A 15,723-nucleotide genomic window follows, 5' to 3' on the forward strand; every position below is an offset into this window, starting at 1 on the left:
AATCCTTCACACATCCACATCATCACACATCCGTACACATACACACACATACACACATACACACACACACACACACACACACATCTGCAGGTTTATTTTAAATTATGCAATCGATTAACCGGTTTACCAATACGGTTTATGAGTCGTGAATGTTCGATTCTAAATAAATAAACCGATTCCATCTACACGCAATCCAAGGGCCGAATAACTTTCCGGAAAGGGTAAACGGTACGGCTGGTTATGCTAACCAGCGTATGTGTAAGGTAAATAATGATAATAATTATATTATTTTAAAGCATAATAATTATATGATAATAATCGGTAATATTTTTATCAACGTCATATAGTCGGTGTTGATATTTAGAAAGCAGGAGTAGCGGTAGTAGGTAGTGGAAGAGGTGATTGGTTTACTATTACACTTCATTTCGCGGTCTCTATGATCCTTAACATAGTACCACAAATGGTTTTGCCCCCTGCTAATAATGCCCCCTAGAAATTCAATTCAAACAATCTAACAGAGTTTGAACGGATCATTTGAATCTTTTGTTTGAAAATCAACGCTGCTTTGTTCGTTTAACACAATCAGATTTTGCCGAAAATTTAACGCATTTGATCCTATTACGATATCAATTGTATGGCATAAACGAACATGAATTGCAACTATCTACTGTATTGTTCCCTCTCATTCCACAAAAAAATCTGAACCGTAAGCAAAATTGAATCTTAGAGCAAATCCACCATTTTAGCAGGATGAAACGACAGACGGTTTATGTTTCGCATAAATAAACATTATGTGCGAATAATTAACAAGGAGACTTTTAAGGCAAACATGATTTGTTTACGTTGAAAAAATGTAACGCAAAAACGGGAAGGATGCGTTATAGAAATCTTTGTTGTCGATATACCAACCAGTATCAAACGAATATAGCAGCGGTGAATATGTCAACTTTCTATTGTCGTAACGTTAAAATTATCCATTTCGTACGTTTTAAAATCCTATTTCTCTCTATACTTCTATGTCCACTACTACGCTACACCTTTCCTCCACCTTTCCCCATACCCTCCATCTCATCATTCGCCTTCTCCCGTATGTACGTGCAATGCCGCATTTTTTAACTGAATCATTGAGGAATTGGACCGGCTAAATTTAATCAACAATTTTAATGGAACCATTCAAAAGTAAACTAAATTTTGCCAAACTTATTATAAATATTACGAAGTTCCTAACAATCACTAATATAACTTCTTTTTGTTACTATATATGAAAAGAAACAAACACTATACAGTCAGTAACCGAGATACGCGGATAATGCGTTCAATGATATCCACGTAACTCGTAATTTCCTTTAAAACATATTTAAATGTCTTATTAAGGAATCGAATACTTATTTCCACGTTACGAAGCATGTTCGAAATTGATATTTCTACATTTATTTCGAGAATTACTGTAAATTTTTATCGAAAGTATTTTTTATAACAGGAAAATGTAACGTGTTTTTTGAGATTATTTGAAATTTGCAAAACTAAAATTTTGATTCCACCGACCGAGTACACCACGGGTACAAGGTGATCTTTTACTGAATCAAGAATAAAATAAAATGAATTCCACATACAAAACTATATATGCGATTTATAAAAATCCGCGTAACTCGGGTAAAGACTGTCCATTTACGCATCCATCGGTCTTTCGTCACGTCATTTACTCATATTATTTTGGAACATTCTTTCGCAAAACATTAACGGATTTAGGATCAGACGTAACTATGTTATGATTTGCTATTGTAATTGCTTCCTACATTTACTGCTTCTCGTGTTATGATGGAATTATGAATGTCATAAAAACTGGAAAGCGATTACGGGATGTGTAATCCAATGTGATGAGCTTTTTAAAAACCCCTTAACGTATTGTCGCGTGTAGAACACTGTAGAGGCCAGGTTTTAAAAGGAAATTTGGACTAAAAACAAAACAAACTCAATTTGAAGATAAGAGCTCAAAAGGTGTTAGTTAATAGTGTAATAAACATATGATGAAATTTTCAAGTTAATCAGTGCTCAGGTTCCTGTATGTTTTGGATACCATTTTCTCTTGGGGATGCATTCACTATTTGGTGTGTAATTTCATTATTTGTCGGTATATTGAGATGATTTTCTTACCGGACATTCGTGATACATTATTCTTTGATAACACAATATGAAAATATTCGATCCAAAATACAATCTTAATAATCGAAATCTTAAATAATCATATAAATGATGCTATACACGCGAAAATACGGGTTCAATAAAGATCTGGATAGTGATCTGGATGTTATTAATGGCTATGGAATACCTGCCATGACTATGCTAGATGTCTGTGTGGTTTTTCTGTTATCTCTAGCGATGATGAGAATGTGTGAGCAGTGATGGTTACGCCACTCATCATTCCCATACACTATTTAGATGTGGTAAGTGCGGACACAAATCAAATAATAAACTTGACGAAATCTTTGACCACGCGTGCGCACAATGCTGCTTCCTTCCTATGATAAGCTTGGGTAGTTTTTCACGTACTTCGTAATCGTGTTATTGAACCGACATAAGTGGAATAGAATTATGTACAATATATAAATATACATTTATATATAACACTATCAGATAACTTGATATACTAAAAACGAAAAAAAGAAAACACCACAGTAGTCTCTCCTGATCTTTCTCCCTCCAAAAAAAGGTATGTGTGGGGCAAAACTCTTAAAAACGTTTAAGAGCATATGCATTACATGAAACATTTGCTTTCCCAAAACAAAACAAAAAATCACCATACGTTGCTTAAAAATAAAACTGTTCCATTTACAATCCACACTTAATGACATGAAACTAAAGAAGCAAATTTTCCATGGAATAATCGCAATTAACCGGAATAATAACGCAGCACGTAAAATTGTAACAGACATAATTTATATACTGCAATTAAATATTGCACAATGTTTGCCAAAAGCATTTGTAAACGTAATATGGATTATTAGCAAAATAAACAAAAATCCCAAAATCTCTACCAGGTCATCCTAACCATCGTAACCCATTCTTCACCTGCGCGTACTCATTATGGTGTTAATTGCAATCCGTTTCCGTAACGTTTTCCTGCGTGAAGTGGTAGAGAATGATTATTATATCACACGTCATGTTCGTCGACCTATCGTTCACGACACTAGGTCGCACTGTTTCGTTCGTTTCACTATTATTTGGCGTAATGACCTGCTGTCATATATATGTACCACTCTACCGGGATAGTTAATCCTCACCTACGGAGGTTCGTGCCAGATTCGGGGTTGGACATACAACTTGGTGGTGTCGGCAGTACGGGACACTATTTTCCACTATTTCGTTTCGACACACTTTGCCAATTATTCCTTTGCCTTGTGTGGTTTGCCTATAGTTGGGTTTGTGTTGTTTTTCATTTGCCATATCTGGTTGGACTTTGGATCCTTTGCCCTAGTCTTGATATAATTAATCAGCACATCCATTCCTTTCTGGATGGAAGGATGTGTTAAGTATCGTCACTTATACTACAACGCACAACAATCACACACACACACATACACACATTCAGGCATGACGGTGGTACGGTCTGTGCAAAAGGAATTATCGGGAAAATGGTAGGGCCTGGCACTACGACTGTAAGATGACAACGGTACCGATGTTGTTGTTGGTAGTTGAGGCGGTGGTGATAACAGCGACATACGACTATTGATCCGGTGCCGGCTTTAGCTCCTTGATCTGTTTGATCAGGTAAGCCTTCTCGTCGTTGAATTGTTCGTCTTCCGAGCGGTCGGTGTGGAATCGGGTCAGAAAATCGACAAGCTTTTCCTGGTTGCGCAACAGAATATCCAGGATCGGTTTCGGTTTGTTTGGATTCGCGACAAACACCTGAAAGCAAACATAGGTTCGTTTAGTGTTACCTTATGAACGTTAATATCTGCAAAATATTTAAAAAAAAACTAGCCAATTGGAAGTCTGCCTGTCTGTGCAGGTTTTAAAAAGAGTTACAGCTAGTGTGTTTGCAATTCTAGCGATCTATCCGCAACGTTTGACCATCTACAGCTCTCATTTCCTACAATCTCTCCAGACTCTTATCTTTGCCATCTTCCTAACCTGAGAATAGTTTAACCTATTTTTTTAAAGCCCAATGGGCGGACGATGAAACATAGAATAATAATAACAGTCTCATACCTTGAACACGTGAAACGCCTCAAACTGTATGTTGCGCGATTTCTCCTTGAGCATGTTCATCATCAACTTCAAGTTGTCCGGATTGGAGATGTACTTCGTCATAACCTGCAAGGTGATTGCAATACACATATAATAAAGCAACTACAAAAACAATAGTAAATGTGTGCTACGATTCATACCGTGAAGTTGTGTCGATCGAGCAACAGCTCGCCGAGCAGTTTAAGGCTCTGTCGCCGCGTCACGTAATTTTCCGAATTGAGCAGATGCTCGTAATGGTTAAACACCTTGTCGTAGTTCTGCTCCAGAAATTCGGCACACAGTAGCTTGTGGCGGGTGAGCAGCTCTTTGAACGTGGAAAATGCATCGGACGCTATATCGAACGTAGACACCTCGACGTAGCGAAAGAAGTTGAAGAACTCGTCCGAGTGAAGCATTATTTTGGCGAGCGCCTCATACCGGGCACACTCCCGCAACATCGTACCACAGTTGAGTGCGATCTCCTGATGCTCGTAGCTGCAAAGTAAAGGGAATATTGATCATCAACGTGAGGGAAAGAACTGAGCACAGTTCTGGCACATACCCGGCCATAAGTGTGAACAAAATCTCTGGCTTTGTGCAGATGTATTCCACCGTCGGCGACCGTGTACCGATCTGTCTTCTGAGCACATTGTTGAAGATCTGTGCCACGTCCTTTTTACCCTCGAAGTCGATGCGGTTCAGGTTCTGCAAGCGAAAGTGTAGTTAGTGGATCAATATTGTTCGTTTCACCTGCCTGTATCTTACCTGTATGAGAAGCAGCAACAGATTGGTGCTGTACAGCTCGTGGGCCAGCTGGGAAACAACGATTTCCGTTTGCGGTTCGGCGTCAGAAGTACCGTAAAGCATGTTTTTGATCAGTACCTGGAGTTGGAAAAAAGAGGAAAAGTAAAGATGTTGTTACTGCAGAAACGTAAACACGGTTTAAAGTTGTTTTCTACTGATTACTGAACCACTAATTCATTCAAAGTCATTATTTTTTAAATATGTGCGCTTGAACTCTCCGACACACCGCTAAAATGTGTCGTTATGTAGCTTAATTATTATTATATAAGTATTATGTTATTACGGTTATAAAACATTGTGCGCAATACAACACCGAGCACCGGTCGAACCAAATTGTGCCCAGTCGGTTTAAATAGACGGTTGTGAATGTCGAATGCGAAGGTTAAGGTTAAAGTAAAAACGTGCCTCGGAATTTACCCGCGCTTAATGCGGAACAGTGTACGCGAATGCCGGGCGTTTTGAGATGCTTTGAAATTTTCATCATACAAATCGATATATTTCCTTTGTTGGTTAGCGCGTTATGTTATGGCTAAACTACGTCATGCATATTTGTTTGTACTTGGAATAAGCTCACGACGCAGTTGGTTAGTCAGCTTCTTCAACGCTTAAGCTCGAACTTTTAACCCCCATTTACCGCTCGAATAACTTACAGTGAGTAAGAATATTGCGCCGATTCTTAAGTTACGATATAGGATTCCTCTTTCCCTAAGTTAACAATCCCAGTCTGGTATCAGTGCTTTTTTTTAAAGATGATGCAAGGCATGCATTGCATTCGCCACCCCTTAGATCAGTGATGTCAAACTCGTTTGACAATGCGGGCCAAATTTCTACAAATTCAAATTTAAAAGTCTGGTTTGCGAGTGGGAATTTACCAAAATTGGTTTACCAACGTTCTTTTAACTTTTCATCATCATTTAAATAATCATTCTATATTCGTGATCGTAGTTCAGGTTTAGAAAGGTTTTACAATGTAGTATGCACAGCACTGAATATATGTTCACCGGGTTGTGGTATCACGAAGAGGAATTAGCTGCACAAACGCCTGTACCTTCGTCGATAACAACTGACAGCACAATAATTTGTCTTTATTATGTATTATTATTATATTCTATTATTTTTTACTAACTTTATTAATTAACTATTCGTCAATATGTCTTGCTAAATCAGAAATGCATTGTGCCACTGTATTTCTAGCTAAGCTGATAGCGTACAATAGTTGCTTCGTATCTGGACAAACGTCTTCGGCAGCAGATAGAATATACTTTTTCACAATTTTTTGTGTAATGTTATGTTTTTTTTTCCAGGCGTCAGCACTATGCAAGTCGCGTGCACTAGACACAATTTGCTTTGTTTTGTCTCAACGATGGCGCGGGCCGCAACTTTGACATATCTGCCATAGATGATGTCATCTGTTTGCGTTCCATCAGATCAACAACGAAAAATGTTTACTCAACAACAAAAATGTAAACTTGTTGGAGAAAGGGCACGAAGTACAATAATCTGACACTGTAGGCGAAACTCTTCCAGATAATGCAACTGCAACCCGAGCTCATGAGCGGTGTGCTGATAGGACTACAATATTGCATGGTATGCAAATAGATGCCTGCATACTTGTTTACATATCATGCGCGGTCGCTACAACAATGCCATGATTCATAAGGTGCGGTATGAGGTTGTAACTAGTCTGAATTATTACCACCACTGTTTACGTTTCGCATACGGAAGCTGCCACAGCGAACAGCAATTTAACACTTGTATCCACGTCAACAGCACTGTGTATACATATGACCAATAAACGAGTGTGTTCAACAGCCCATTTGGGTTGTAGATAGTGTGTTATTGATCTATCATCTTACAAATAGCTCGTTTGCCGAATTGTTCGCTTCAGAATGATCCGTTCACTGCCATTAATCATTTTGAGGAACGGAATGCATCAGGCTGATTTGTCGCCCAGCACACAGGACATTCTCTGGGCAGCGGCTCTGATAAATAAGCAGATCAATAAGCTACTGCAAGCTGAATTAAGAATAAGCTGCTGCAGGACTCCTCAGCCAATCCGTTATCCTTTCTGACGTATCAACGCCATCGCTCCATCTCAATTTGGGTCTACCTAAACGGCACTGTCCATGTGGACGACCTAAAACGGACGCTTAAGGGTAGGGTCGTCCGGTGTCCTTTACATGACACTAGGTGACACTGCGTGATAAGCCGTCCTATTCTAGTCTATTCTATTCGAACTGTACAGGTCGAGTACATGTGACCCAAATCTAATTTAAACTCCTTGGAAGTGATATTTCTACTCCAAGGATTCTTTCGCATTCTTAGCTGATCTTTGCACGCACACCCACCGGAGATGGTCTCCCATTGAACGAACCAGTCACAAAAAGTACATCATAGCTTCGTTTCTGTACATTTGACCGTTCGTCCAATACTTTGAGATTCGCTATGAAAGCAACTAATCCCAATTAAATAGCTGGATCTCTGAAAGTTCTCGGATTTTTCATTCAGATTGACCTTCGTACTACCACAGTGATGGCAGCCCTTGTGTTTGGCAGCTGTGGCGCCACACTGTGGCTGTGGCGACTTCTAAAGGAATCTTCCCCCCCACGGAAACATGACATCATGCAAAACGTGACTTTCTCGAGCTCTTCTCAATCGAAACGATCACTGCCATGACGGAGTTTCCGATTTTATGACATGCATGAATTATGTCTTTCCGGGCATAAGTGTCCAACGGTCGCGCTACCAAGGAAGGTTCAAAAAAGAGCCTCATAAAACTTTAGCCTTCCGCTCTCAAACTCCCTCTCTTTCCACCCCACACCACCCCACTCCATCTCGTCGAACGGATCGAAGGGGGACCGATTCTTTACGACGACCGCCGAGGTCGAAATTCTTCTTTTCCATTCAGCGGTGTCGCCGCGAAAGTGTTCCGGAACGCAGCGGGTCTATGACTCACACACTGGGCAGACTTGGTGGTTTTGCGTGTAATGTACCACACACGCAGTACGTGTGGTAAAAATAACCAACCTTCTTACTGTTCCTTAAACAGTTGCGTCCCTCCCCTTTCACCCGCCTGTTTTGGCATCCTTAAGTCCTGTTGCCAAGAAGCTCTGTACAGGCAGCTTTAGACGAGTCGCCAGACACATGCGTTACGCATATTGTGGCGCATGCAGCATGCAAACCCGTTTGCGACGGCGTTCTTGCTTCTCTTTTTCTGCACCACAGACGGCGTTTTTTTTACTCATCGACAAAAGCAATGCAGAAAAGCCCGGTGGCGATGGTAAGACGCCGAGACGATGACTCATTGCGACGATCGATGGTGGTACGATACGGCTCCATAACTAGTGTGTGACGGTTTTTTCTACGTACAAAGGACTCTCTTCATACCAAATCTTGCATGTTATTAACATGAAGTCATCTTTTGCTACATTTCATGAAGATCATGAAGTGAAGGTTGAAATTTATGCCATTGAAGTTCAATTAATGTTTGAAAACTCCATAAATAGCGTTACTCCATAGTTACAGTAAAATGCATTCAACGAAGATAAAAGATCATCTTGTCAATGGGCACACCGACAAAAAAAAACACAAACTGAAGGGGAAAAAGAGTACCACCAGATGTGGCGAGAGAAACCAGTGAAATCTTCGTAAGGTAAGCGCGTACCGGTACGTCCACGGAGGAAAAGTAAGTATCTAGTCCGGAACCGAAGAATCATGGACAAAAACAAAGCAAAAGCAAAAGAAAAGCAAATGTATCGCACGGGCTTCAATAACACAAAAAAAAACCGAAACCGGGAGAAATGTGCCGAGTATCTACGATGTTCGAAGATATTAATTGAAAAAAAAAACACTGTCGAATATTATTAGTGACACACAAAGCAAAAAAAAAGTAGTATATGTTTATACATTTTATAAACTTTAACGAATAGTAGCTATTTGAAGTATTGGACAATTTGTAAAGACGTTAAACAAAAAAGAAATCTTGTACGCTTATGCACATTAACCCAAAATTTGCGACTTACCAGATTTTTACTAACATCCTCCTGTGCCTTTTCCGCCTTTTTATCGCCACGCTCCAGCGAGTTGACCGCCTCCTTGAGGGCCTTCACCAGCTCCTGAGGGCTTTTCTGCGACTTGCCGAATAGTGGCATCGTTTACCGTGTTGCGTTTAACTTGCAAAACCGTTAATCTTCTAAACACAATCGCACTGGACACAGAAACACCAAACACCGCACACAACACTAAACGCCAGACTTATTGTTGTTTGATAGTGAGAACGAAACGAATTGAATGCTGAAACGGGAGATAAACGGACGATGATATATATATATATATATATAAAAAAACGAAACGATTGTGGTTTATTGATGAGCAGGATTTTCGGTCGAAATCACACTCGAGCTTTCGGAAGTGTGTGAGTGTGTGTGGTAGTGAGGACAGAAACAACTAAAACCTCGACGGAACGCGTTAACGAAGGTGCGAGCACCGAAGCGTTCACCACGATGCACAATGCAAGAATGCACCGCCAGTCTGTTGCACTACCCGGGCCGAACGCACGCTTTCGAATGATGGGTTCCAGCGGTGCGCGATCAACAGCTGGTTGAGGTTTGCTAACAAAAGATGTGGCGCTCAGATGCGGCACTCTGGGCGACCGATGCCGCGCAACAGTCGATCCGCTTGTTGCACTAGATGTCTCCGAACTGGGTAGCCGGAGAGCTGCTCTACCGCGTTGCACTTTGTGTTAAAAAGGGTTTTTTTTGGGTTCCTCAGTTGTTTATGCTTGTGTTTAATTACGCGCTTAACGCTAAGAGTTCCCATTCATTCGCGCGGATTCATTCATTCATTCGCGTGTGCACTGTGGACAAAACGTATACAAATGCTGGGATGAAATAGGATTTAATACAATTTTAATTTCAGTAGCAAAATGGATACGTATTATACAAAAAAATATATTCAACGTAATTTGGGACGCATTTTGTAACAATGCTTTTTTTAAATACTTCATAGTAAAGACTATTAACCAATCATACCGGTTTTGTTTGAATTGCAATGTGTTTTCCTTAACATTTTGTTTTCTTTGTACTGTAATGTTTTCACTTATATAATAAATTTCAATCGATTATGTTCTCATTTATCTTTTCCTGGACCCGATTGTAAGCTACATTTCTGATCTTGAGCATGACTACTATCTTTTTGATTTGGCTCGCACGTTTTGTTATTCATTAAAACATTATCTGTAAAAAAATCCATGTAACTTTCAGAGTTGCAAATACTGCAACTTGATTTTCGGACATAAGCTTTACAATGTACTATTCAAAAGCTTGTACAGTCCTTAACCTGATTATAAGACACCTAGGATTATGAGAATAACAAAACAAGTTGGAGAGATAGGTTTAAAACGTTGTAAAGTCGAAAAACGCCCCACGTAAAGGAGCGTCCTGACTGTAAGCGTAACATATGCTCGAATGGTTTTCGAGCAGAAAATCGGTGTTTCTGGCAACCAAATTGGCATCAAAATGTGTATTCTGATGATTTGGCAACACTGAACGGAACGTAACAAGTGTGGACGCAAAATCCCTTGCGTACCGTAACATGGTTCTATTTTATTGCAGAAATACAATATTTTCGTACAAAGACCATGGGAAAAAGTTTAATTCAGTGCTTAGATCAACCGAATCAGATTTATTTTGATTCATGAATGTGAATAGGATTCATCCTACAAAAGAATTTATTCTTCTATTCATATACCATTTCTTACTCCTCAATAAGAATGTTATTACTCTTGTAATGTTATGTAAAATTGCATGGATGAATCACAGCATTACGCGAAGCTAACGTTTTTAAATTAAGTTCGTTGAATGAATTAAGTAGTGATGGGAAAATTTCATGTTTCGGAACCGGAACGGAACCAGGTTCTTTTCTTGAAAGACGGAACGAGCCTATGTGATTTCTACATATTCGTTGCCATTATTAAAATTTTTGTATAGTACATTTACAGTTCTTGATTTAAAAACAGTTTTGAATGTAAATTTTTTTACTACGAATTCTTGGTAACTTTCAACGATATTTTTATCAGAGCTCTGAAAACAGCATACAGATCTTCTTCCGTTCGGGGGCGTGGGGGACCACCCCTATAGTCATGAGATTTTATCTTATCTGCCTAAGCACTGACAATCCGGAAATTTGGTAACTACCCGATATCGGGGGTACATGCCAAACAGACACGACCATCATGCCTGCGTTTGAAGATGAAGCGATCGTTTTGATCGTAAGCAGTGCGAAGTATTCAAAAATACCTTACTGGTGGTACACTTTACACCAGCTTATCAGCTCGTGTGTAGTAAGCAGTGGTGACTTTTGTCCATCAGTAGCTCGTGATCTTTACGTACGCGTTTCACCTCATTGCCCTCGTTACTCACTGATTCTGTACAATTTTTGCTGATAATAATCGGCATCCGGTGCGCCCCACACCATCCTCCTCTCGATCAGCAAACAAATTTTCCAGCGGCTTTCGTGTAGGTGTGGTGGTAACCGATAAGCGCTTGTTGTGTGCCCCCAAAAGCGACCCGCTTTTCCCGATTGCATCCACCACAAACAAGCAAAGGGGAGACTGTTAGCACACTTATCGCTAGAAAGAGTGTGTGGTGACTAACAATTTGCCGTTAGTTGATTTTTTTTTTTGCAGCTTACACAACAAGTAATACGTGCAGCAGCAAGTGTAAAAAGAATACTTTCTTTTAGAATTTTTAGTTAAAATATCGGACACACTACCAAAATTTACCAAATAATTTATATTTCGTTTGACGCTACAACAGCGCCATTGAGTTTGACGCCCCTGTTTGGGTTGCATCAATCGATCCTGCACCCATACGAAAGGAAGTGAACAATCTCTACGAAAAGATAGCAAAATTGGGGCTACTCTTGGTGGTGATTGGGCCGCAACGTTACGATTCGCATCACCGCCCAGCCATGCCCATGCCCATGCCCATGCCCAGCCGGAAGTCAGCCGCATCTGCTGCCCGATTTCTCTTACCGGACCGACCGTTTTCTTTACGCATCTTGTTGTTTTGCTTATGTTTTCCTTTTATTTTGGATGGACATAGCCCTCGCAGTGGTCGGAGTCTGATCGCACCGCACTACACCATCCGACCAGTTGCTTCCTACCCTTGATTGAATCGTTCCATTGGGGTTGCACTGGTTGAAGGTTAAAAGAACGGAGCGCTACCGAACTGATCATTCTGCGCAGCGGCGCTTTCCGTCTTCCCCCGAATAGATCTCTCCCACCACCCAAACCTCCCCGTTTTGGGAACATCGCATCATGAATGCGATGTACCAACACTTACAGACAGTACATTACTTGGCGCTACGTCACAATGCACGACACCGCGATGACGTCAGGGAAAGTATTTAGCAAATGTGTGCCATAGCTATTACAACGCTACTGATAATTGGTGCCTTAATGATAGTAATGGATATAGGCAGCTCCTTTACAGTAACATCTTCCCTCTCACTCTCTATCCGTCCTGCCGTTCTCGTGTCGGGATTGATGTTGTCCTCCGCTGTAGCAAATCAGGAGTGTTTACTCGTGCTCTGCTTAATGAACCAGTTGAGAAGAATCATTCATATGAATCTTTACTGAAGGGTCATACAAATCAGAATTCGGCTCTCAAAAAGATTCTGGACCCATCATTCATGGGGCAGGGAGGAATGATGGACAATTAAATCTTGGGATGATTCATGAATCTTAGAGAATTCATGAATATTTCCAATAGAGATTCAGGAACTCATGAAACTGTATCAAATACATCCAACACTCACAGCAACTTCAAGAGGATTAGGTCAGCCATATCTGACTTTCTCTAACCTAATGTACAATTAAGATCGTGATGTCGCGTGCTACCAAATACACCACAGGACTACCGTGCATCTTTGAGAATTCATAACTCACTGAGGAATCTTGTATTGTAAACAATTCAAGTATTTAATTCGTAGATTAACGCAGAAACAGATTTTTGTATCTGAGGATTCATGATTCTTTGAAGACGCATGACTCTTTGAGGCTTCTTTCACGAATCTTCAGAACAGAGATTCGAAATCTTTCATTTCATTTGAAGATTCGTTGAAATTCAAGCACCTGAATCAAATGTATCAAATTTGTGTGAAATATCAGTAAGGGGATATTTCGGTAAAAAAACATATACAGCAAACCCTGTCCTGTGGTGTAATGCCCAGCATCCATATGGTGTGACGTAGTAGGATGAAGGCATCCTCTCATTATCTCTATCTTTCTATCGATATAAATATATATATGTATAAACATTGGGCATAACATATATATTAATGTCTCTATCTTCCTTCTTTCTCTCTCTCTCTCTCTCTCTCTCTCTCTCTCTCTCTCTCACACTCTCTCGTTTAATGTTTATTACGTTACTACGCCTTACTTCAAACAACATTTTTCGGTGCAAAGCCGTGTAAAAACTATTTCAAACAATATTCCCGAAGAATATATATCGAAGAAAGGATATATATATATATAACTATCACAGCTAAAACCTTTGGGGTTTTTGTGGCAAGCCGTTTTTGGTCCTTGTTGTTCACATAACATCGCATAACTATTGCAAATATAGTTATTATGAATTAGTTCCAATTTATCTGTACATCAAACTGATGTTATTCCTCATGTAACTTATAATATCACTATTATTATAAACCATTACTGCCTTGATCGAAGCAACAGAGTAACATTTCGATCATATGACCTGTTGTTTGTGGCTTATGCAAATCAGCTGTTCCATGTAGAACGATTGACGCAATTCAATTCGCTCGATCGTGTGACGGAACGTGGAACGGGACAGATGGTTTACGGGGCGGTAAGGCACGAAAGGGAAGCACGACCGGCAGGATCGGGAGAAATTGTCATCGAAAGTGTTGGTATGGGTGTAATCACGGGTCCCCTTTTGTACTTGGGCCTGCCGGAAGAGTTGAGCGGCAGCAGGATGGAGGAAGGGAACGTGACAGGGGTGGAGAGATACGGGAGCGTCCGTCTTCGCAATCGTCAATCTTCCCAATAACGGTTTCATTCATGGCCTTGTTCAAGGATGGATCTAATGTAGTTGATTGTTGGAGCAGTCAAATAGATGGCCAAGCGGCTGATGTGACGAGGGATGGGGCCAGAGGTTGACAAATAGAGCGAGATGCAGACAAGGAGACAATTGAAGAATCGCATTGGAGCGAAAAGGAACCCCGTTTTGGTCAGTGTGAATGCGATTTGATTGTGATGCTTTTTTTGGTTTGAGTTGGCAAGTGTTGGTTTTGCCCCTTCTTCTTCGTCGTTTTCTTCTATTTTGACATATTATGGCCACCTTTGCTCACGAATTCAGTTTCGCTCTCTCTCCCTCTCATACCTGCTCGCTCTCGCTCGGTTTTTCCACACCACACAAAACTTGGGCTTTAAAGTGGTTAATTGTTAAAGAAAAACTTTTTGATAACTCAAAACACTTGTCGTAACGTTGCAATGGCACAAAATACTGAGTATTGAATATGTTAATCTTGTCGGACATGTTTCATTTCAGTCATGACTTCTTCTTCTCGTTGTTTTCGGTCTAAGCGGCCGCCAACTGTTTGGGTGGCTTCTGTAACGTAGTGGTGGTATCCACTTTTAACACCGGACAAAAATGTTAACCTAAATCCAATACCCCTTCCAAAAAGCTGTGTTTACGATATGCCCAACATTGTTAATCATATTGTAGCGTACACAACCGCAAAAGAAACACTTCTGCCACATATTAGCCAACAACGTAGTGGACATCCAACTGCACACATACGTGCATGTACACACGATATTACGCGGCTGCACACAGCAAAAACGCACACAACACACAAACATAAATGGAAATTCTATTCCGGGGGGAGGGGCATCTCCCTATCATTTCTCCTCAAAAGCTCTGATTCTCTGGTGCTCACTCTTTCGTCGTATGCTCTATTTTTCAATCATTTTACGATTGTGTCACTACAAGACACACTTTTTCACAAAGCACACGCTAAATGATAGTAACCACACACATACACACACACACGACAGAAAGGGGCATAGTTAAATTATGTGTTTCACTTGGTTGCGTATATTATTCACCATCTAGAATGCGCAGCACGACATAACACACCGCCGGACCGGATCAGGGCAACACATTCACAACACTGCACTGGCTATTGCTTCTTGCATCCGCACACGACCGTTGAAAAAAATGTTTAAAGGACGACTTGACGATTGACACACACACTCACACACACCCAGCACCTTTCGTGCCCAAGGTACGTCAACTCAGAAAGACGAACAACACCTGCAACCCCAATGTCACATTTAGTGTAACCGTGAGCCTCGCATTTGAGTCGCAAAACAGACAATTGTGAGCTTGGCACTGACGAACTTGACGAAAAATAACTGGACGAAACATAAAAAGGGAAGTCTAATGTCAAGGATGGAAGCGACTCCAACAGCTGCTTACGGTGTTTGGTGATAGGTATGACCAAGGTACATTTGTTTCCCGAGTTAGGGATGCAGCTTTGCCGCATCCGAATCTGACGCATGTCTTTGTATGGAATTTGACGTTCATGACAGCAACTCTCACGTTGCCGTCCGGCAATATCAAACAAGTTTGATATGAGCCCCTTCCGGCAAATCGAGTTACGTGA

At 40.6% G+C, this 15,723-nt stretch overlaps 1 protein-coding gene across 3 annotated transcripts; it reads right to left on the minus strand.

The window, feature by feature from the left end:
• Window positions 1-2,373: 2,373 nt before the first annotated feature.
• LOC128307453 (protein Mo25) lies at window positions 2,374-15,605 on the minus strand. Of its 3 annotated transcripts, none has more exons than XM_053045305.1 (7): window positions 15,537-15,605; window positions 9,054-9,324; window positions 4,993-5,109; window positions 4,790-4,932; window positions 4,389-4,722; window positions 4,210-4,314; window positions 2,374-3,906 (listed from the first exon to the last, which is right to left on the minus strand). In XM_053045305.1, exons 2-7 carry the CDS (start codon window positions 9,180-9,182, stop codon window positions 3,724-3,726), a joined length of 1,011 nt encoding a protein of 336 aa, XP_052901265.1. In that variant the 5' UTR covers window positions 9,183-9,324; window positions 15,537-15,605; the 3' UTR covers window positions 2,374-3,723. The 3 variants fall into 3 exon arrangements, with proteins under 3 accessions (XP_052901265.1, XP_052901264.1, XP_052901263.1); XM_053045304.1 differs by lacking the exon at window positions 15,537-15,605 and adding an exon at window positions 15,195-15,424; XM_053045303.1 differs by lacking the exon at window positions 15,537-15,605 and adding an exon at window positions 15,164-15,424.
• Window positions 15,606-15,723: the final 118 nt, after the last annotated feature.

This window comes from Anopheles moucheti, chromosome X (genome assembly GCF_943734755.1).
Source record: "Anopheles moucheti chromosome X, idAnoMoucSN_F20_07, whole genome shotgun sequence".
Classification (NCBI taxonomy): domain Eukaryota; kingdom Metazoa; phylum Arthropoda; class Insecta; order Diptera; family Culicidae; genus Anopheles; species Anopheles moucheti.